Raw genomic sequence first — 22,295 nt, forward strand, 5'->3', positions numbered from 1 at the left:
AGAAGGGGCGAAAACACATTTTTTCATCAAGAAAATTTGGAAAATGTTGTCTATGTTGTGTATGGAAAATGTTCTAAGACTCGTGTCTTAGAAGTAAACATAGCCTTTTACTTATTAACAATTCTGAGAAATCCCATAATTGGAAACTTGTTTAACTTTAAGAATATGTTAGTTAAACTCATTTTGCCACAGAAGCTTATACAGATGTAAGGTATTACCATTTGACTTTTTGCACATACTATTCTGTCATCTAACCTTGTCCAGTAGACCCTCCATGCTCACTTTAGTTACCATTATCTGGCATATAACACATCTGAAGGATTATGTGTCTGCACACATTATTTAACACATCATGGAATGTTATGCTTTTTGGTGTGCTGACATCTAAATGTAGAAGCTACACTACAGTAATAGGATTTGTCAAAAATTACACTTAAAATCTAATGCCAAGCCTAGATTGGATTTTTGTGTTACTGTTTCCAGCCAGGTAGATTAACAGGAAATAAAAAGTTTTCCATAGGTGTCTTCATTTCCAGACATTTCATGCCAAGTAGAAGAAAAATCCAAATATTTGCTTCATTTTTCAATTTTTGTAAACAATTAAACAGCTTCATGTAGATTCCAGTGGTTTTTATTTTTTGGTAATAATTCACACTTTTAATATTCTGTGTCTCCTAAACACAAACCCAATAATAGTATGAAGGGAAGGGGGTCATGCTTGAAGAATGGAATGTTTATTAACACCAAATTTTTAGAAATGAATTAGTTAGTCATTAATTTTCTGTTTTTATGGCTTTTTTTTTTTTTTTTTTGCTGTTTTTCCAACATTACACTCTTTTGACCTTGGTTGGGAGTTAGAAGGTGGGAACTGGGATACATGCATACAAGATCCTTGCTATGTGAATCTTTCTTGAGTTCTCACTCCCCCCACCCCGAAAATTACAGTATCGAATTCAAGCATCTACAGGCATTAATGCCAATGATTCCTCAGTGTATGAGTCCAGATGATGGGCTTAGAGCATCTAGATTTCACTGGGGTTTTATTGTTTCTCTTATTTAAAGTGATATTTTTAAAAGACTTTATTTTTTAGAGCAATGTTAATGTCACAGCAAAATTAAGAGGAAGATACAGTGATTTCCCATATACACCTTGCCCCCACACATGTATACCTTCCCCCGCTATGAATCTCCCCCACCACAGTGGTACATTTGTTACAGTGGATGAACCCACCTTAACAAATCATAATTACCTAAAGTCCATAGTTTACATTATGGTTTACTCTTGATGTTGAACTTTCCATGGGTTTGGACAAATGTATAATTACATCTATCCATCATATAGTATCGTACAGAGTATTTTCCTTGCCTTAAAAGTCGTCTGTGCTTCACATATTCAACCATCCTTTAGCACAACCCCTGTCAGCCACTGATCTTTCTATTGTCAGCATAGTTTTCTCTTTTTGTCTTTCCAGAATGTCACATAGCTGGAATCACATATAGTATGTGGCCTTTTCAGGTTGCTTTCTTTCACTTAGTAATATATATTTAAGTTTCCCCCATATTTTTTCATGGTTCAAGAGTTCAGTTCCTTTTAGCACTGAATAATATTCCCTGGATGTACCACAGTTTGTTCATTCACCTACTGAAAGACATCTTGGTTGCTTCCAGGTTTTGGCAATTATCTCTGCAGGTTTCTGTGTGAATGTAAGTTTTAAATTTATTTGGGTAAATACCCAGAAGTGTGATAGTATATTAAGTATATGTTTGGTTTTGTAGGAAACTACTAAATTGTCTCCCAAAGTTGCTGTACCGTTTTATATTCCCACCAGCAATGAATTAAAGTTCTTGTTACTCCACATCCTTGCCAGCATTGGGCCTTGTTGGAGTTCCAGATTTTGGCAATTCTAATAGGTGTGTAATAGTATCTTACTGGTATTTTATTTTGCATTTCCCTGATGACATCTGATATTGAGCAACTTTTCATATACTTATTTTCCATCTGTATAACTTCTTTGGTGAGGGGGGTCTGTTAAGGTTTTTGGCCCATTTTTTAATCTGGCTGTTTGTTTTCTTGTTGTGTTTTAGTACTTTGTATATTTTAGATAATAGTTCTATATCACAAAGACATTTGTGTCTTTTTCGAATATTTTCCCCCAGTCTGTGGCTTTTTTCTCATTTTCTTGATTGGTTTTGTTTTTAAAATTTTCCATTCATCTTTTCTGAAGGATGCCTGGTGATGGGTAGAAAATGTCAAATATTTTTATACTATTTCTATGTGGAAAAGTCAAAAAAGGCTAGAAAAAATGAAAGATGATGAAAGAGTATTTATAAGTGTTGCTTTCTGCATACTCCTCTCACCCCTCTACATTTAGCTACTTCTCCTTTTATAGGGAAAAGAGAGGACTCATTATATTTATCATGTGTCTGCAGCAATCCTGGATCTAAATCTAGATTGAATCATTTCTAGAATGTATGAAATGAAGAGTGACTGTGAGGTGTGTGCATAGGTTTTTGAATATACATGGATGTTGGCCGGGCATAGTGGCTTATGCCTATAATTTCAGCACTTTGGGAGGCTAAGGCAGGCGGATCACTTGAGGCCAGGAGTTCGAGACCAGCCTGGGTAACATAGTGAAACCTTGTCTCTACTAAAAATACAAAAAAAAAAAAACACCTGGGTGTGGCGGTGCTCTCTTGTAGTCCCAGCTACTTGGGAGGCTGAAGTGGGAGAATTCTTTGAGTCTAGGAGGCAGAGGTTGCAGTGAGTGGCGATCACAACACTAAACTCCAGCCTGGCTGACAGAGCAAGACTCTGTCTCAAAAAATTAAAATATATATATATGTATAAATATATATATGTGTGTATATATATATGCACACACACACAGATTAGTCCTCAAGTGATTTATTTTGCTATGCAAACATTGAATTGGTCCTCATCTCTCCCCAGCACTTGGGGCCAATTTTACTTAACAGAATGCACAATACTACAACTAATTTAGGATGAAAACATTGTAATCATACTTTGTGCATTATAAGCTAGCCACCTCAAAGTTGACTCCCTTTCTAGATATGAGGGCACAATATATATGTTGTCATTAACAGTTAATGGAGATGCTTCAACTTACTATTTTTTCTACAAAATTTTGAACTGTATTAAACCAGGATAAATCTCTGCTAATTAGTGGCACAACAAAAGTAGAATTATACTCTAGTTCCAATGGATGGTTTGAGCAAACTGTTCTCAATAGGAGTGATGTGAGAATTTCTGAATTCTCAGAGTCCAGTGAGTTAAATTTGATCATGACCTCATTGATATAACAGTCAACCAGTCACACCTGTTCACAAGAGGGTAGATTGTTCTATTTGGTCTTGTTGAAGTTATGTCGTGTGCATTTATTCCTCTGACAGTACGTATTAACATAATTTGTTCTAAGTTAATATCAATGTGAATTTCTAAAATACTGTAGATGAAATTTCTCAAAACATGCTACCCCCGAAAAGATGATTAATGAAGAATAATCCTGTTTTAATTGTAAACTTTTTGCCAGCCATAGATGAAATGGGGATGTGTTCATAGGCAATAACCAAATGACCTCTGTTCTTACTTTAGACCAGGAGAACTTCCATGTGATACAACACACAGGCTTTCCCTTAATTGACCTCAGAGTAGAAGCACCTCTGCCATCACTGAGCTCTGAAAACACAGCAAGGTACCCCATGATGGGAAATAATTATGTTATTATAGTAAAACATCTTCATAAGTAAGTTATATAGTATCCTGAAAATACCTTAGGGTTAGCAACAAGAAAAAAGGGAGAAAAGTAACCATCCTTGAGAAAAATGTATAATTTGGGCTTCATATTTTTAATTATCTGAGAAAAAGCAGCCTACTTTTCCCATTCCCTTTCATTCATCTTTCCCTTACATAACTGCATAAGAATAAAATAAAAGATTTTTATGTTAGTATAAAATATTAATGAACTATAATGGTAATATGTAAGTTGGGCAAGATTTTAATACCTGAAAGTTTATTTTTCTTTCACTAAATGAGGATTAAGTATGAGTATTCTTTTTGTTTTGTTTTACTGGTATCCCTTTGTTTTTTAATTTGTATTATTTGAAATGATTACAATTTCCAATAAAATACGAAGCCTTATACATCTTCACAAATAAAGATACTGTCTTCCATCTGAAGATACATCAAAAGAAAAAAAGCAAGGTGTGAAAAAGTAGATGCATCCAGATTGGCAGATACATGGATGTCTTTATAGTGTTCACTTTACTTTTGAGTATATTTGAACGTGTTCATTTATAAATAATATAACTAATAAATAAATCTTATTACAGTTGTTTGTGAACTCTTTCCCTCAGTTCCAAAGGACAGACTCCTGCCCTAGAATTGAGGAATGTGTTAGGCAGACCAAATCGTGGAGACTTTGTATGGTGTGGTAGGCAGAATGCTCTCCCACCCACCCCCGCACCGCCAAAGATGTCTGCATCTTAATCTCTGGCACCAATAAATATGTTACCTGAGGTGGCAAAAGGAGCTTTACAGGTATAATTAAAGTTGCAGACTTTATAATGGGAAGAGTCATTTGGATTATTCAGGTGTGATCAATCTAATCACATGAGCCCGTAAAAGCAGAGCACCTTCTCCCACTGGAGGCAGAAGAGATGCAGTAGTCACAAAGATTCGAAGTGTGTGAAGGACTCCACGCACAGTAGCTGGTTAGATGTGGGGAGCAACATCATGAGGAATTCAGGCAGCTTCAAGGAGCTGAGACAGACACTTGGCTCACAGCCAGCAAGGAAACAGGGACCTCACCCCTGCAGCCCAAATAACTGGATTCTGTCAACAACCTGAGTGAGCTTGGAAGCGGTTCTCCCCCTCAGAGCCTCCAGATAAGAGAGCAGCTTGCCAACAACTTGATTTCTGTCTATGAAACGCAGACCAGTCAAAACAGCTGAGCTCACCAGACTTCTGACCTACAGAACTGTGAGCTAATAAATTTGTTGTTTAAAAAAACACATACACAGTAAGGGGAAAGGCAGGGATTGACTAACTAGAAGGTGCGAGTCTGTGGCAGTTCATACTTAATCTGATACAGCCTCTGTTGGGTGAAAGGCTAAAGGAAGTTTTCTTCTCTGTGGCTTACTGTAAACTCTCAGTTATCAAGCTAAAGAGGGACATTGGGTCCAAATCATTTTTAAATGCCATAATATTTACCCAGTAATAATAACTAACCCTTACTATGTGCCAGGCACAATTCCAAGTATTTTGTTACATTAACTAATAAGACCTGACTATGTTATGAGTTGGCACATTATTATCATCCTGTTTTATATAAGAATTGGAAGTACCTCAGAGAGTTTAGATAACTCACCTGAAGGCAGAAGCTGGGAAGAGGCAGAGCTGGAATTGAAACTCAGGCCATCTGCCTTCAGAGAACTTGCTCCTGAAACTAAGCTCCAGGTCTCCAGGCTTTTACTTGTAGTCATACCTGTTCTGGGTTAAATAAAAAAATAAGAGGAGTTGAAAGACCTTTTCTAAGTAAGAAGTAAAAGAGGTACAGTGACCATTATCATCTGAATAGCCCATTTTCAGTTCTTTATTCTCATTCTCAGGACAATGATGGAATCATAGTAATGTTTTCACAATGTAAAGGAGGGTTGGCATGGAGGGAAGGGAATATCCTGACTGTGCTACTACTTTGCTTATCTCTTGTTGATAACTGTTTCCTGGTGGCTTTTGAGAATGATCTGAATCTAAAGTATCTCCTTATTAAGAGCAGATATTAAACAAATACCAGTCTCCTAGATAGTAGGAAAATCATGTTTCTTCCTAGCAAAGATGTTGAAATCTTAAAAAACACTGATCAAAACTGGTAGATTTTGAGGGGGTTGTACCTAGAAAGTGAAGGAGACTGTCTTTATCATATCCTTGGTCCTAGGGAAATCGTTGCAACTCATCAGTGGTGGCATCTCTCAGAGTCACATCCATATTATTAGTATTTATCAAAGTCATTACTGGCCAGGTGCAGGGTGGCTCATGCCTGTAATCCCAGCACTTTGGGAGGCCAAGACCAGCAGATCACTTGAGGTCAGGAGTTCATAACCAGCCTAACTAACATGGTGAAACCCCATCTCCACCAAAAATACAAAAATTAACCACACGTGGTGGTAGGCGCCTGTAATCCCAGCTACTCAGGAGACTGAAGCAGGATAATCACTTGAACCCAGGAGGGGGAGGCTGTGGTGAAGTGAGACTGTGCCATTGCACTCCAGCCTGAGCAAGAGTGAGAATCTGTCTCCAAAAAAAAAGTCATTACTTATGAGCATATTTGTCATCAGAATCCTGAAATTTCCTACTAACAGATTTAAGAGAACTCAACTAAAAAGCCATGTACTGTATTTTTTTCTGAAGAGAGGCTGTCACCATATATCATATTTGATGCAAAATGTACTGTCACTAAGTATGTCAAACATGTACTAGCATATCTAAAAGCCATGGAAATCTTAAAGAATATTATTCACTTAATGAAAAGTAAGGAGAAGTAGAGACTCTTCATCTTTCAATCAAATTTAACAAACTTGTGTTGAATATTTAGTATGTACCAGTCCACTAGACTTATACTGACTGGGAATACAAAATGATAAATTATAGCCCTTATGGAGCTTGTAGTCTTGTAAAAGACAAATAGGTCCACCAATAATCAAATATGATAGGATAAGTGTTACGAAAGGGGATTATAGCAAAGAGTGAGAGTAGAGAGACATCCAAGACAGACTGGGAGAGTCAATGAAAGCTACCTGACAGCTGAATATTCACACCAGACAAATGTTCGTGTTCAGGCTGAAGGGTAGTATGTATGAAAACATAGAAGGGAGAGAGTGTGGCTTGGTATAAAAATGGTTTTAGGGTGGCAACAAAAAGGGTGGATATTTGGGTGAAGAAGAGAAGAAGCTGGAGAAATACTTCAGCAGAAAGAGAAAAAGGAGCTGACATTGAAGTGTTTCATATGCCTCACTAAGGGTAGGCACCTTATCCAGAAGTTGGTGGTGATTCACTTCTGGGCTTGAAGCAAGATGGTAACATCAGAATCACCTTTGGGAAGATCACAGTGGCAGCCTTTTGAAGAATGGGTTGGAGAACAAGACCTAAGGCAAGATCAGTTGGGATGCTGTAGCAGATCCCTAAAAAAGAGATGAGGGCTCAAACCAGGCAGCAGTGGTGAGGATGAAGGTAAGGGGTCAGTGTGAGAGATGAAGGAAGTGGGCTCTATTAGTTTTAGAGACCAGTGGGTTGTTGGAAATGAAAGAGAAGTTAGCATTTAGGATGAGCTCAAGGTTGCTGACCTAGGCGATTCACCATTCACCAACTGAAGAAATACTAGAAGAGTAAGTTTGGGTGGAGAGACACTGATTTCATTGTTGGACCTCTTTCATTTAAATGAACATACCCAAAAGACAACTGAATATAAGACTGTGGAATTTAGGAGATCTTACTATATCAATGTGGGTATCATCTTTAACAAGTACTTTTATAATTGTCTGTTCTCTGCAAGATGACTTTTTAGTCTCTATCAGGTAAGTATAGTCTATTTCCCTTTAATAAGGTATTAAAGTATTGTGATTTCTAAGACCATGACATGAAGCATAAATTATAAGAGACTGTAATTAGAAAATGGATAAGAAGGTATGCTCTTCTCTTGACCCTGGCAAACTGGCAGGAATGAGAGTCAACAAGGCCACTGCTTCAGTACTGTACCTCATGCCCCCACCCATTCCATTGTGTAATGGAATATTCTTCCTTCTGATTTGCATGCCATTTAGAGTTTAGATCCTAGGCTCATCACATTTTTATTTAGTTTTTCTATCTCATTATGGACTAAGTCAGTTTTTTCTTTGACAGAAAATTAGTCAGAAGTCCCCATATTAAGACTGCACTGCTCCTAAAGACCTGTTGAAAAGATAGATTGAATCTAATTCTCCTCTATCCTACCTCTCATATGTTTGAGTAGAATAATCCTAAAGATAGAAGGTGGAAACTACATATATGGAATAAATTATAAACTCTAGATTTACAATAAAAGCAACAATGTTAGACTTAAAAAATATTAGTATTTAGATATCAATATTAAAGAATATCCTTTAACACAAATCAAAAAATATAAATGAGAATTAGATATACACAAAAAAATTAGAATTAGTCAATTCTTTATTTTCTTGAGATATTACTTTTATAAAAGTCTTTGCTTCCAGTGACTAATTTCCATTGATTATATACACATTTTCTAGGCAACTTGGGTCAGGAGAGTTTTTGTCTTTATCTACAAATGATATTTCCTCCCAGGCTTCGAAACAACTTATATTCACCCCGTGGATATGTCATCAATCTGTTATGTGTGAATGGACACTATTTTTTCCTGTACTTGGCCAAATGTTTCATTTCCTGAAAATTAAATTACTTAAATGCAACAAACAGATGGCCAGAGAGTCCTGTAGTAGCTTGCTCTGCCATGAAATTTATCTGCATTTCTGTGGAAAGCCTGAGAAGTTGGGCAAAAATCTCTTTGCACACTACAATGCCATAGTTGATGTTGCAGTCTTCTTGCCATTTTAAAATTATTAATAATTCTGTTACTTTGGACATTAGGAGGAAATGGTTTAAAGGCTATTTCATAATTTATATGAAAATTTTAAAACTGTTCATGAAAAGTCACATGGACCACCTTGTTTGAACTTATCTTAAAGTTGTACTTAAGGTATTAAAAAAATAATGACGCATGAAAATAGAGAAATAATAGCTAAAACTTTTTTCTTATTTCCAGTCTTCAAATGTATTCTGTAGGCTAATGACATATTCTTATCAGTGCAGTATAAGAAGTTTGACTAAATAAGTCATGATCCATGTATTCTGTTTTATTTTCTTTTGTTACTATCAAATATAAAAGCAAGTTTGGTCATTTGTTTCAATGCAAGAAAAAATAGAGTTCATAAGCAAGTATCTATGATGACCTTGTCTCAACCATATACAATAAATGTTAAAATAAACTTGTTGTATATCAACTCTTCAGATAAAGCAAAATCACTTTGCTACTGGGAAGATTTTTCAGCTGTCATTCAATATGTACTTTGGGAAAACTGTAAAGTATAAATATGCTCATAAAAGAGCAAGGACCAAGTGAAATGAATTTAAAGTTTTCTAAGACTTCTTTTTATCAGTTGTGTATACTTGGCCTTGAGTCTGAGGTTTCACTGAATATGTATTTTAAAAAATCTATATATCTAACCACATTCAAAGCCCATTATTGGGAAATAACAAAATGTTCCCTTATCCTTTACATCAAGATGCTATTAGAGAACATTTGTAGAGCCCTTCAGAGCTGACAGTGAACATAGCACAAAATAGTTGACAATGAATAAACACTGTCATTAATCTGTCCCTTACTTTTGACTTAGAACATTCTGTAAATACCCCAATTCTGGAAATCAACAGGTATTAAAGTTCTACCCTCTGTACAGGGGCACCTCCGGTCATGTCGTAGGGTAGGAAAAAGGAATAAATTGAGTGAAGGACTTTAGTCTCTAAGAACTCATGTACTGGCCAGGTGCAGTGGCTCATGCCTGTAATCCCAGCACTTTGGGAGGCCAAGGTGGGTGGATCACCTCAAGTCAGGAGTCAGACACCATCCTGAGCAACATAGAGAAACCCCATCTCTACGAAAAATATAAAATTAGCCAGACGCGGTGGCACATGCCTATAATCCCAGCTACCCGGGAGGCTGAGGCAGGAAAGTCGCTTGAACCTGGCAGGCAGAAGTTGTGGTGAGCCGAGATTTGCCATTGCACTCCAACCTGGGCAGTAAGAGTGAAACTCCATTTAAAAAAAAGAAAAAAAGAGGAATACAGGTAGAGGAACATAAGGAATCACATCATTCCAGTAATTTAATTAGGAGGGCTCCCCAGTCATTATGACTCTCCCCTCTTCTCCAGCTTTCAGAACCTAAGATCAGCAGGAGCAGCAGGCTGTGCAGCTCCACACCTCTCCTGTGCTCCCTGCCCTCTCTGGGCCCCCGAGGTCACTCTCCCTTAACCTTTATCTCTTGTTCATCTTACTAGTTTTTCCTCTGCACACACACAGAGGACACCTATCCTTTCTGTCTACTTCTGTTGCTCTGCTCCTTTCCTATTCATTGCTTCTGCTTCCCACCCATATGGCAAAGCTCAGCCATTTAAGGAAGCCAGACTCCCCAGAACACTGCTTAAGTGTTTACAGTTATATTAAATAGAAAAATAAAAGAATCAATGAAGAAGATGCTCAAAGAGGAACGTGTACTTTGTACATCTCATAGTGGACTTGTCCTAGGAGAATCAGAACTCTAGCAGAACTCATGTAATCCTTAAAGCTCATGCTATGATTATTGATTAAAAGAGGACAACTGAGACCTTTGACAATTCAGAGGCCAGTGGTCTGTGCAGTTAGTGTGGCTTCTCTAACAGGGAAAGGCATATAAAGAAAAGGAAATGAGACAGCCTGGGGCACAAGTTCAAGTATGAGCAATGTTATCACATGTTCCATAGTGCCTATCAAACAAGTGTATATGGTCATATTAGTCTCCTCCTTAGCAACTGGCCCTCCCATAATATTCAAAGCCATCTGGATATCTGCTCTTATTTGCAAGTAGTCAGGAAAAGTAAAGTAAGAGGGTTGATAATACGAGCTTTGTGAACCCCAGCTCTCTCCATGTGCTTCAGCTCTGACCAGGAGAGAGCAACTCAGGAGGTGAGGTCTATCCGAAGTTGCCAGATTTGACCAGTTAACAGTGCAACGATTTGAAGAACAATGACTCTAGCCCTTTAGAGGTTAAAGGCTATTAAGTAGATGTGTAGGCATCTGCTCAGATCACATTCATAATAAACTTGCAATTCCATGGCTCTATTATGCTGTATGATTTGACCCCAAGGCATCAGAATCAAAGAGACCCGTCGGATGCCTGAGGCAGGGATCAAAATGCGCAAAGTAGAAAAAGGACTCTCTAAGAAACAACTTACCATCATCAGATCTCCTGCTAGCCATAGCCTGGTTCTATATCCAGTTGATGCCAGGCTTTCCTTGCAAGTGGTAGCGAGAGGACAACTACAACAATGTAGACTCACCCACAGCCCCTTCTGCTGCTCACCACCCAGCATCCATCTGTGAGGTTTCTGAACAGTGAGCCATTTCAGGTTTTAAATTTCATTTTACGTACAATTTTATCACTCACTGAGATTTTTTTTCTAAAATAAAGAAGCATTTAATTTTTTTCTCTCTTCAGCTGTTAGCACATTTAAGTTAGTTCCTGCTTTTTTTGTTTAGGTAGTTTTTGTTCACGATGATTTTTTCTTCTCTTGCTCATTGGGATAGAAGTGGAATATATAATTATTTTTGTGATGTTAGGATTTGTTGTTGTGCGGAGAAAAAAGATAAAGGTCAAATGATCAAAGGCATTTGTCGATGACCCAGAAGAGCATTCAGATTTAAGCATTATTACAAGGGATCATCTAATACTAAGAGTAATTTTACTTGACACATGTGGCAATTAATGTGTCAAGCAAAATGCTGCTTACCATTACTAATCATTACTTTATTGTGGAAATACAGTAGTCCCTTGGTATTGGCATGGGATTTGTTCCAGAACCCCCACCCCAGATATCAAAATCCATGCATACTTACATCCCACATTTGGCTCTGCAGAACTTCCCTGTGGGAAAAGTTGGTCTTCCTTATCCGCAGGTTTTTGGATCCTGTGAACACTGTATTTTCAATCCTCACTTGGTTGTGGATGCAGAACCCACAGATACCGAAGGCCAACTGTGGTTATTGAAAAATATCCACATATAAGTGGACCAATGCAGTTCAAATTTGTGTTTCTCAAGGATTAGCTATATTTGTTTCGTGCTTGAAAGCCAAGCAGGTAGGATGGTATCATAGACAAAGCATAGGCTCAATTTTTTTTTTTTTTGGCTGTTTTTATGATCTTCACTTAGTATAAAAGCTTCTGTCAAAAACTGCAGCCTCCAGTACCAGTAGCAAAGCATTTCTAAAAGGTTTTGACTAAGGTACTTCATCAGTGCATGGCCCGATGCACTACGTGTATAAATTTCATCTTTACTACATTAGATTTCTACCAGTTGTATAGAAATAGCCTAGTATGCTTAGTTAGGACAGTATGTTTAATATTGGGGATGATCTTAAGAAATTATAGATTTCTCAATATGGTATTCTAATTAAAACCTAATTAGCAATTCACTGTGCTAGAACTTGGATTTTTTCACATAGAAATAATTTCACTATGCATGGAAAGTAAAGATGTATTTTTTGGAGACATTAGAATTTCAAAAATATAAGGCAGCACATGTGGAATGTAGAGGTGTTAAAAATCTTAAGTGTGGGTTTCTCTATAGCTCTAAGCTTGAACAGTTTTGTATAATCAACGAGCTTGCCAAACAGTATCAAAAAACTCATTTTCTTCAAGTGCTTTATTTATCTTTAATAGAACCTTCATCACCCTGGTGTTGTAAATTTGGAGTGTATGTTTGAGACGCCTGAAAGAGTGTTTGTTGTTATGGAAAAACTCCATGGAGACATGCTGGAAATGATCTTGTCAAGTGAAAAGGGCAGGTTGCCAGAGCACATAACGAAGTTTTTAATTACTCAGGTAAGAAATAAATTAGAGACAGAGAAAATACAATATTTAATATCAAGTGTTATCACTGTTTAACCACAGCTTTCTAGCCTTTGTTGTTTAGTCCCTACTTCCAGTCTAAACGACACTAGAAAAGGTTGTAGTGGCTTTATGGTATTATGTGATTTATATCTATATTAATCAGACTCTACAGTATACCAAATTAGTAACATGTTTGCAGGTCCATGTATTCACACTTTTCATGAAAATTTAAAATGTACATTGGTTTAGTTTTGATTCTTTGAGAATATTTAAGAATGGGTGTCCCTGTTAGATATAGGTCTTTTATCTACATCTGTCTTGGCTGCTGTATGAATACCATCATAGAATAATTTTTTCATTGAAATTTCTTTAGAAACCTATGTTAATCTAGCTCATTTCAGTGTCTTTAACATAAAGAAATGTGAATGTTCATTGTCAGTTTTTTTCTTGGCCTTTTAACTGGTAGCAGACATTTTGAAATTAATAAACTGGAATGAAATTATTTTGGTGATTTTTCTTCTTTATAGATACTCGTGGCTTTGCGGCACCTTCATTTTAAAAATATCGTTCACTGTGACCTCAAACCAGAAAATGTGTTGCTAGCATCAGCTGATCCTTTTCCTCAGGCAAGTATAAAAGCCTCTCTCAGCAAAAAGCCAGTTGACAGCATCGCTGGCTTCCATGTGGCATCTTGTCACCTTCCATTTTTCCCTTAAAACCTTTATTTGTTGCAAGTGTTTTCTATTCATTTTTATCCATTTGTTACCTTCTTATACCTTTGGGACTATGGCCTTGTGGTTTTTTGGTGAAGCCAACCTAATTATACACAAAAGTTCCTTCTCATTATGCCTTTTGGCTTTTCTAGAAGTGGCCTGAGTGACAACACTTGAGAGTCCCAGAGATGTTACCAGCTCACTAATGGGCAAGATATTAAACCTCACTGTTGTTCTCAAGGACAAGGGCAAAACTTTTTCCCTTTCCTCAACTTAGAGAGTGGGAAACCAGCTATCTCTGCAGGGAATTATAGATCTGAAGTGACCTGACTGAGATGACTGTCCTGCCTTGCTTCCCTAACACCTTCCGGTCCTGCCTATATATGTGCCAGTGCAGAGCTAATTTTGAGGATTATTGTGGATGACATAACACATCTTTGTACTTATCCTTCATCTTCTACTCATCATAAGCCCTTGAGTGAAGGTCATCACTTCCCTGATTTGCATAATGCTTTCATGCCTTGTATACAATATTACCCACTTCTGAGTACACCTACCTTCTTCATATTTGTCTCTCGGGTTTTGGAGAAGGAAGACTGTTTTTTGTTTTTGTGTTTTTTTCATTTATTTTTATTTATTTTATTTATTTATTTATTTTTTATTTAATTTTTTTTTCAGACAGGGCACTCTGTTGCCCCTGGCTGGAGTGCAGTGGTGCAGTCTCAGCTCACGGCAACCTCTGCTTTGCAGGCTCAATCAGGCCTCCCACCTCAGCCTCCCGAATAGCTGGGACTATAGCCACACACCACTATGCGGGGCTAATTTTTAAATTTTTTGTAGAGATGGGGGTCTCTCCGTGTTGCCTAGACTGACCTTGAACTCCTGTCCTCAAGCAATCCTCCTGCCTTAGCCTCCCAAAGTGTTAGGATTACAGGCATGAGCCACTGCACCCTGCCAAGGGAGACTGTTTAGATGATATTTTTATGAATGAAAACATACTTTTGTATCACTACATAAACCACTGTCTTCAAATACCTAAAATAGAAAATAGCTATTACTTTAAGAAATCCATATCATTTAATGTAAAGGTAAGGTATTTAAAATATTATGGTTGTATCTGGTGAACATGAACTAAGACATACACATACACAATTGCGAACAGAGTATTTCTGCAAATCCTTTTATCAACAGGTGAAACTCTGTGATTTTGGTTTTGCCCGGATCATTGGAGAGAAGTCTTTCCGGAGGTCAGTGGTGGGTACCCCAGCTTACCTGGCTCCTGAGGTCCTAAGGAACAAGGGCTACAATCGCTCTCTCGACATGTGGTCTGTTGGGGTCATCATCTATGTAAGCCTAAGTGGCACATTCCCATTTAATGAAGATGAAGACATACACGATCAAATTCAGAATGCAGCTTTCATGTATCCACCAAATCCCTGGAAGGAAATCTCTCATGAAGGTAATATCTTCCATTCAAAAATGATAATGATCTAATCCTTATGTATTTATGTTATTAATTTAAATTAATTTAATTGTAAATTGTTAACTTGATAAATGCTCATTGTAAAGTGCCCACCAGAATGGAAACACAAAGACACGAATTAATTTGGGTGGGACACGTACATATAACAGAAATTGGGTTATATATATTAAGAAGTAAGTGAACAACCAGAGAGAATGTATTTTGGCTCATTTCATTAGAACTTATAAATATTTATACCTTAATATAATGGTTATAATGAATCATTAGTAAAGGCTTACTTATATGTGCCTAGTTCTGTGTTAAAAACTTTTCAACTATTGTCAACACAAGAATGTTATGATATTGATATTTTAATGATCATATTACATATATTAGTATACCAAGTTCTTTGTCTACTGATTTTCTCTCTGTGGCATTAAAATATGTGTAATATTTTACCTGGCCATTCCCCTGGAATTTTTAGGTTATTTCTTTATGTTTAGTATTAGAACATCCTGATGTATCATTCCTATATATATCTCTGATGATTTCTTTAGAATAGATTACCTTGGCAATGTTGCATTGTTTAGAGTTATATTCTTAATAATCACTTCCTTCCTCTTAAAGAAAAAAAGATTGTTTAAAAGAAATTGCAGGGGCTGACAGGGCAGAAAAAGTGACTCATTCAGTACTTCGGAAACGAGTTCCTCCGTTAACATACGTTGGAGTGTATTTAATTCTCATAAAAATTCCATAAGATAGGTGTTACTATGGTGGCTATATTTCAAGTGTGGATCATGAGGTCAGAGGTTCGAGACCAGCCTGGCCAATATGGTGAAACCCTGTCTCTACTAAAAATACAAAAATTAGCTGGGCATGGTGGCACACACCTGTAGTCCCAGCTACTCAGGAGGCTGAGGCAGGAGAATCACTTGAACCCGGGAGGCGGAGATTGCAATGAGCCGAGATTGTACCACTGCACTCCAGCCTGGGCAACAGAGTAAGACTCTGTCTCAAAAAGAAAAAATAAAAGAGAGAGAGAGAAGTGACACCACTGGTCAAAATACAAAGCTAGTAAGTAGCAGGGGCACAATTCATACCCAGGTAGTCTGAACATACTTCCTTTCACTAGTAGCCCTACTTCTTTTCTAGTTTACCGGCAATATCTCATTCTAGGTTCATTCTATTTGTTCGGACGTTCACCATGTAAAAAGGCTAGTACATTTGTAAACATCTCTTATGTGACGTCTGTTACTGCATATGTTGGTATAGAAATGAGAAAAGAATGTATAAACTGCCTAGGAGAAATTAAGTTCTTAGACTGCTATTGGTATTAAATGCCAAGAGCTATCCATTATCAGAGCTTTAAGTTACCATTAGCAACAACCTTTAACATCCTCTAATTAGTTGTAAATCATAGGTAGATGGATATATCTTAAAGGAAACTGCGGCCTACAAAAGAACTACCATGTTTGCCAAAGGAATAATTAAACATTTTTCACAATTCAACAAAGATGAAAAGTAAAGTGTAATTATGTTTCTTTCTCAGGAGACAGAATTATCAAATAACCTTGTGACCCTTGTTAGGAAACATTACATCTAAATAGAGCTCACCATTATGCCTGATACTGCTCATTCAGAGATCCAGCAAAATAAGTTGATCCTGTTATCAGAACGCAAATCTGGAATACCACTGAAGCCAATCAGACACTTTCCTGTTCTACAGGAACTGGGCGTTGGGGAAATAACCTTCACGTTTTTAAACCCTTTTTCTTGGAGTAGTGGAACAAATGATGCCCCTCTCTCTGCTTTTGTGAAAATTTGACTTGCTATATAGCTATAGCCTATTAAGACAAAACCTATCAGGCCAGAAATGAACAGTTACAAATTATGAACTTTTAACTATCACTAGTAATAGACACCAGAGGACTAGATATCAAAGGCTCAGGAAACACTTGTTGGGAAACCACAATACACGTATGCAGTAGGTAATACGAAAGTAGAGGACAGAACATCAGATGTGCTTCACAGAACTTGAATGTTAGTTGGGGAGACGAGTTATGTGATGTTGGATAAAATAATAATTTATTTCCTTGAATTGTTACCTAGGTGGAAAATCAGAGCCTCCAAGTTCAGGGGAAGGAGAATCACTGTGGACTTTACCAGTTAGGACTCCACTTTCAGAGGAGATAGAATTTAGGCCAGTCAGTGAAGAATAGAAAGAAAGAGACATAGCATTTTAGCAAAGGGAATTATACAGGATAATTCAAAAGGCATTTATATTTGACTAGGAAGTACACATTTTACTTGGCTATGGAAATGTCTAAGCACTAAAAATTTCCTACCACTCAGATGAAGTGATATGGAGACCAGCTCATATGGGAGATAGAACCCTCACTTTTCCAAATGACTCAGTACCTCCTTATGGCTCACTCTTGCCTTTGAGGCACAGGCATTATACTGTTTGCGAACTAAAGCTCTGGATGGCAAAAAAAGTTATCTAGCTGCTGATGTATGCATAGAACTCATGCTTGAATATAGAGAAAAGTTAGTTAAATTACATCATAATATCAGTTAAGGTGTCACAAAAGTAGTTATTGGCCCAGGTTCTATCCCATTATCGTATTGAGAACAAATAATTCCATCATTAGAAGTTATAATGGAGTTGAGACCAAATAATTTTAATTTTAAGCATGTAGGACCTGACAAACACACCAGCAAAACTATTAATAGTATCTGGCACAGGGTGGTCACAACTGACATTAGATTAATTTTTAGTCTCAGGATACTTTAAACCACACCAGAAACACTAAGATTCCAGATCCGGGGAAATAAAAACCCAAGCACCTCCATGATTTTGCCAAAGATAAAATGTCAACAGTCGAGTAGTTTGAGATAGAGAGTCCTGTCTGCCATTCTGAGTAGTCATCACTTACCTTCTTTGGGCTTCAGTTCCTCATCTGTAAAATGGGAAATGATTCCTGCCTACATAATGCAGTTTTAACAAAGACTGAATGAGATAAAGGTTATGAAAGGCATCTATAAAGGCAGGCGTGGGGTGAGCCAAGAATTTGCATCAGAAGGAAGACAGCAGAACACTAAGCACTTGTCCTGGCTGGTAACCAAAAATTGATTGTATCATTTTAGAAACGATGTGCAGGATTCCTTAGTGTTCTTTGGACATATTACTAGTTGTAATGTATTTTTTTTTCCTGGTATGAAAAAGCAAAAGAAAATGTTGTAAGGTAAGATCTTAATAACTTGCATAGATGTGTCAGAATTACAAATTTCTTTATTATGAATTTTTTCTGTTATTGTAGATGTTGACTTGATACAATATGATACCTATATATTGGGGTGCTTGAGTAGTCCTTGCACTGCTTGATCCTCACAGCAATCCTCTGATAAGTGATTTGCTTTAGTATCTGCATTAGAGAGAACCCAGAGAGGTTTCATGACCTTGGAATCAAGGGCTTAGACTGGAAATCATTTATAATTTGTCTCCATTCTTTACACTATACATTGTTGTATACCAAAAGGGTGCTTATTTCTTATGGCTTGATATTTAGGAAGCTACAGAATATTTTGCTGATTAATTATTCCTGCTAAGATGATTTAATAAGCTGAGTACTGGCATTCTGGATATATGCCTGCTAATTCTTTATCAATGAATTAACAGGACTCTTGTGTTTACATAACAGAAACCTGTCTCTAACTTAGGCAAATAAGATACTTTATTGGCTCATGCAACTGGGAAGTCCAAAAGGTAAACCTCTGATTCAGCTAGATCTTAAAGCTCAAGTGTTATTGTTTCGCCATCTCTCACCTCTGCTTTACTTTAAGATGACTTCTTAAAGCAATGATACCCTAGCAGCTCCAAGCTTATGTGCTGCTTATTGTCCATGAATCAGAGTGGAAGAAGGATCATCTCTCCATAGCTGTAGGGTCTCTGGAAGGGGCACTGATTGGCTGTGGTTAACTCCCTTAATACCCAGGGAACAATCATTCAGCAGCCCCAGGAGCCTGGCTCTGATTGGCCATATGGATGATGATGACAGCCTCCAGGTGGAGGAAGGAAGTTCCTGCAGGGAAAAGATGCTAGGCTAAAAACAATCACAAAAGCATTAACAGATGTCCTTTATAAAAATAGATGTTTTGGGTGCAAAATAAGGTATGACTTGAAAAATGAGAGAAAATTTGAAGAAAACTTACCAAATCGTGCTTCCAGTAAAATGGAGATAGTGAAATTAATTAAATGATGAAAGAAAAAATATGAATAGCTCACACTTTTACAGCATTTGCCCTGTAGCCAGGCACAATTCTAAATACTACATATGTGAATTTGTTTAATCACCCCAACCTTTGAGTATTTACTCAGAGGATTGTTTTATTATTGTTTGCATTTTGAAGATTAGGTAATGCAGGCATAGAGGGTTAAGTAACTTGTCTGGGTTGGGCCAGGGTACAAATCCTGTCTGCTGGCTCCAATGCAGATGCTCTTATGCAGGATATTGGCATCCTCTTGATTATCTTTCTAATGGATTTAGCCATGCTGTCACATTAAATTTTTAAAATGCTTTCACAGGCATAGAGCTAGAGTAGTAACACGAATTTTAATAATTTCTAAAAGTACTGGGAAATAGGATCACACTGTGATAAAGAACTGAGTTGTGAGCTGTACCATTTAGTATCTTGGTGATCTCATCCACATTACTTGTTCTCTTAGGTCTCAGTTTTCTTTTCTGATATGGTGATGCTAATTCCTACCTTACTGGGTTATTGTAAGTATTAAATGAGATTGTGCTGGAAACTGCTTAGCACAGTGATTGGCATGTCTATATTAGTTTAAATATTGATCATTTTCCATGTCCCAGTCACTTTACAATCTTTTCTTCTGTCTATCTGTATGTATGTATTTAGTTTTTTATAAATGTAAGCATTCATATATATAAAACTACAATTGTGTATAAAGATATATAACTGAATGCATTTATGTATAACGTACTATAGTTAAGTAATATAAATTATTATAAAATAAATACATTATAAACAATATATAACAAAATACATACATACATCATATATATAGTTATGCATATATAACTATATAAAGATGCATGCATACAAATGAAACATTCCAGCATGAATTATATGTTTACAAACAGTTGCACAAAAGGAGAGTCTAGCTCATCATGGTGAAAGAGTGTGGGAACATTTCAGTCTATCCTAAGGCAATGTTGTATATTCTACCATATTTCATTTCATCATTATGGCCGTGTCAGTGGTCATTTGTTATCATCCAGTATATCCCTCGCTACCCATCAGTAATTAGACGTGGCCTTGCCTCATCTCCAACTTTATCTCATACTGGGTTAGGCTTAGTGGTCAACACATTCATTTTGTTACCTTTCTCGGTTCCTTGAAAGAGCTTGTGTACCTATTTTTAAACATTCGCTTTAAATTTACTTTATCTGTGGAAAGGGCAGCTCAGTATCACTTTAACATATTTTTAGATGACCAGGTACAACTAAGGAGAATTGCACCTTATCGTTTACCAGCATGCCCCTCCTTTCATCATATTTTTAAAAACAAGAACAAGAAATAGATCAAGATATCCCTCATGTGTGTAGTGTCTGGTATGTCATAAGGGTAAATCCCAGACAGTGCTAAAAACCTCAGAAAATTGCAAGCAAGACTCAGTCTATGACTTAAGAAGTAGGTTGCAGGGGTGTGGAGCTTAAAAATTCAAAATGGAAAAACGAGCTATTACTCAAAACAAGAATATTTGTAAGGCAGGAGATTTCTAATAATTTTGCCAAAGAGCCTCTTTGATAATGCCTTATTTTAAACAACCTGTCATGGCCTAGCTATAGATCTATAGCAGGCATTTTTTAACTTTAGCATGCCAGCAGTTAATTAGAGGAGCTAGTTAAAAATGGAAGTTCCCAGGCTCTACCTCCTTAAACTGCCGTTCTGTACTGACAGCATAAGAAGTCCATGGTCCATGGACTACCCTTTCAAAACTGCTGCTCTGGAGCCCAGATTCCCTGAAATAACCTAGAACTCTAAAACAATTTTGAATTAAGTTTCTGAATTTCAAAGTTAGATACATTATAAAATTCATAAAATCATTTATGTATTTCTGTCATTTCTAAAATATTTTTGTATCTATATCATCTTTATCAGATATACAATATCAGGACATGTAACTTGTTCAAAATGTCAAATATATTCTAGTACAGATTGCCACAAAAATAGTGAGAATACAGAAAAAAGCGCAAGTATCTTTTCTCAGGAATAAAGAAGAAACAGCTATAAACTCCAGGGAAGTACAAAAAGTTTTATAACAAAGTCGTGTACAATAAAGATGCAACTAACATATGTGTCACGATTTTAAGCAATTAAAGGAATGTAGGGGCTGGACATGGTAGCTCATGCCTGTAATCCCAGCACTTTGGGAGGCCAAGGCAGGCAGATCACCTGAGGACAGGAGTTCAAGACCAGCCTGGCCAACATGAAAACCCCATCTCTACTGAAAATAACAGAAATTAGGCAGGCGTGGTGGCGCACACCTATAGTCCCAGCTACTTGATAGGCTGAGGCAGGAGAATCGCTTGAACCCAGGAGGTAGAGGGTGCAAGTGCCTCTGCACTCCAGCTTGGGCAACAGAGCCAGACTCTGTCTCAAAAAGTAAATAAATAAGTGGAATAAAGGAATGTAGGAAAAGAGAATCTCTTTAATACTTAAATTCTCCTTTGGGTATAGGTTTAAAGATTTGGGGTTACAGGCTATAGGAGGTAAGGGTTATAACCTAGAATTTATCAGTTAATAATTATATATAACTTACTCCACATATTGCTTATTTAAGTTTTATGTGACCTGTAAACCAAGCATGTCTGAGTTAACTATAATTATGCAAAAGAATATGAATAATGAAACTTCTACAACACCAGGAATAAGGAGAACAAAGAAGTGAAGAGAGCCGTAAGAGCTCTCACATCCACCGAGTTCATGATGGGATTCTGCCAAAGTAAATGAGTGGTGTTATGTGTGTTTATGTGTATCATTTAACATAAAATTTAACCGTCAAAGCTTAAAGTTTTTAGTAACTATCACATAGATTATCTAATATCCTCCATACTGTGTGCCAGGCACTATTCTAAGTTACAAAGGTGGCCACTACTATAATTTAACATATCTAAATTATTTGGGAGAAAGAGGAAAACAATAAGATAGGAAAAACTGGAATGAAATTATTCATCTGTGATGGAAAGAAATCACACTTTTTCAAAGTGGTTCTTCTCAAACTATCTGTGATAAAGACCAGTTTTATTTCAATTTCTAAACATATGGACCAGTACTTTGTAAAATGTATTTAAAATGTGACAGCAATGTTAAATAGCTATA

The 22,295-nt window shown here is 36.9% G+C and overlaps 1 protein-coding gene across 1 annotated transcript in view; it reads left to right on the forward strand.

Moving 5' to 3' along the window:
* PRKD1 (protein kinase D1) overlaps positions 1-22,295 on the forward strand; it is a 161,825-nt gene that overhangs the window by 126,065 nt on the left and 13,465 nt on the right. Inside the window, exons 14-16 of the mRNA XM_011994771.1 lie at positions 12,543-12,704; positions 13,241-13,339; positions 14,618-14,885. Coding sequence (XP_011850161.1) covers positions 12,543-12,704; positions 13,241-13,339; positions 14,618-14,885 — 529 coding nt within the window. The remainder of the gene's footprint in view (positions 1-12,542; positions 12,705-13,240; positions 13,340-14,617; positions 14,886-22,295) is intronic.

Source organism: Mandrillus leucophaeus, unplaced genomic scaffold, assembly GCF_000951045.1.
Source record: "Mandrillus leucophaeus isolate KB7577 unplaced genomic scaffold, Mleu.le_1.0 Scaffold460, whole genome shotgun sequence".
NCBI classification, from domain to species: Eukaryota; Metazoa; Chordata; class Mammalia; order Primates; family Cercopithecidae; genus Mandrillus; species Mandrillus leucophaeus.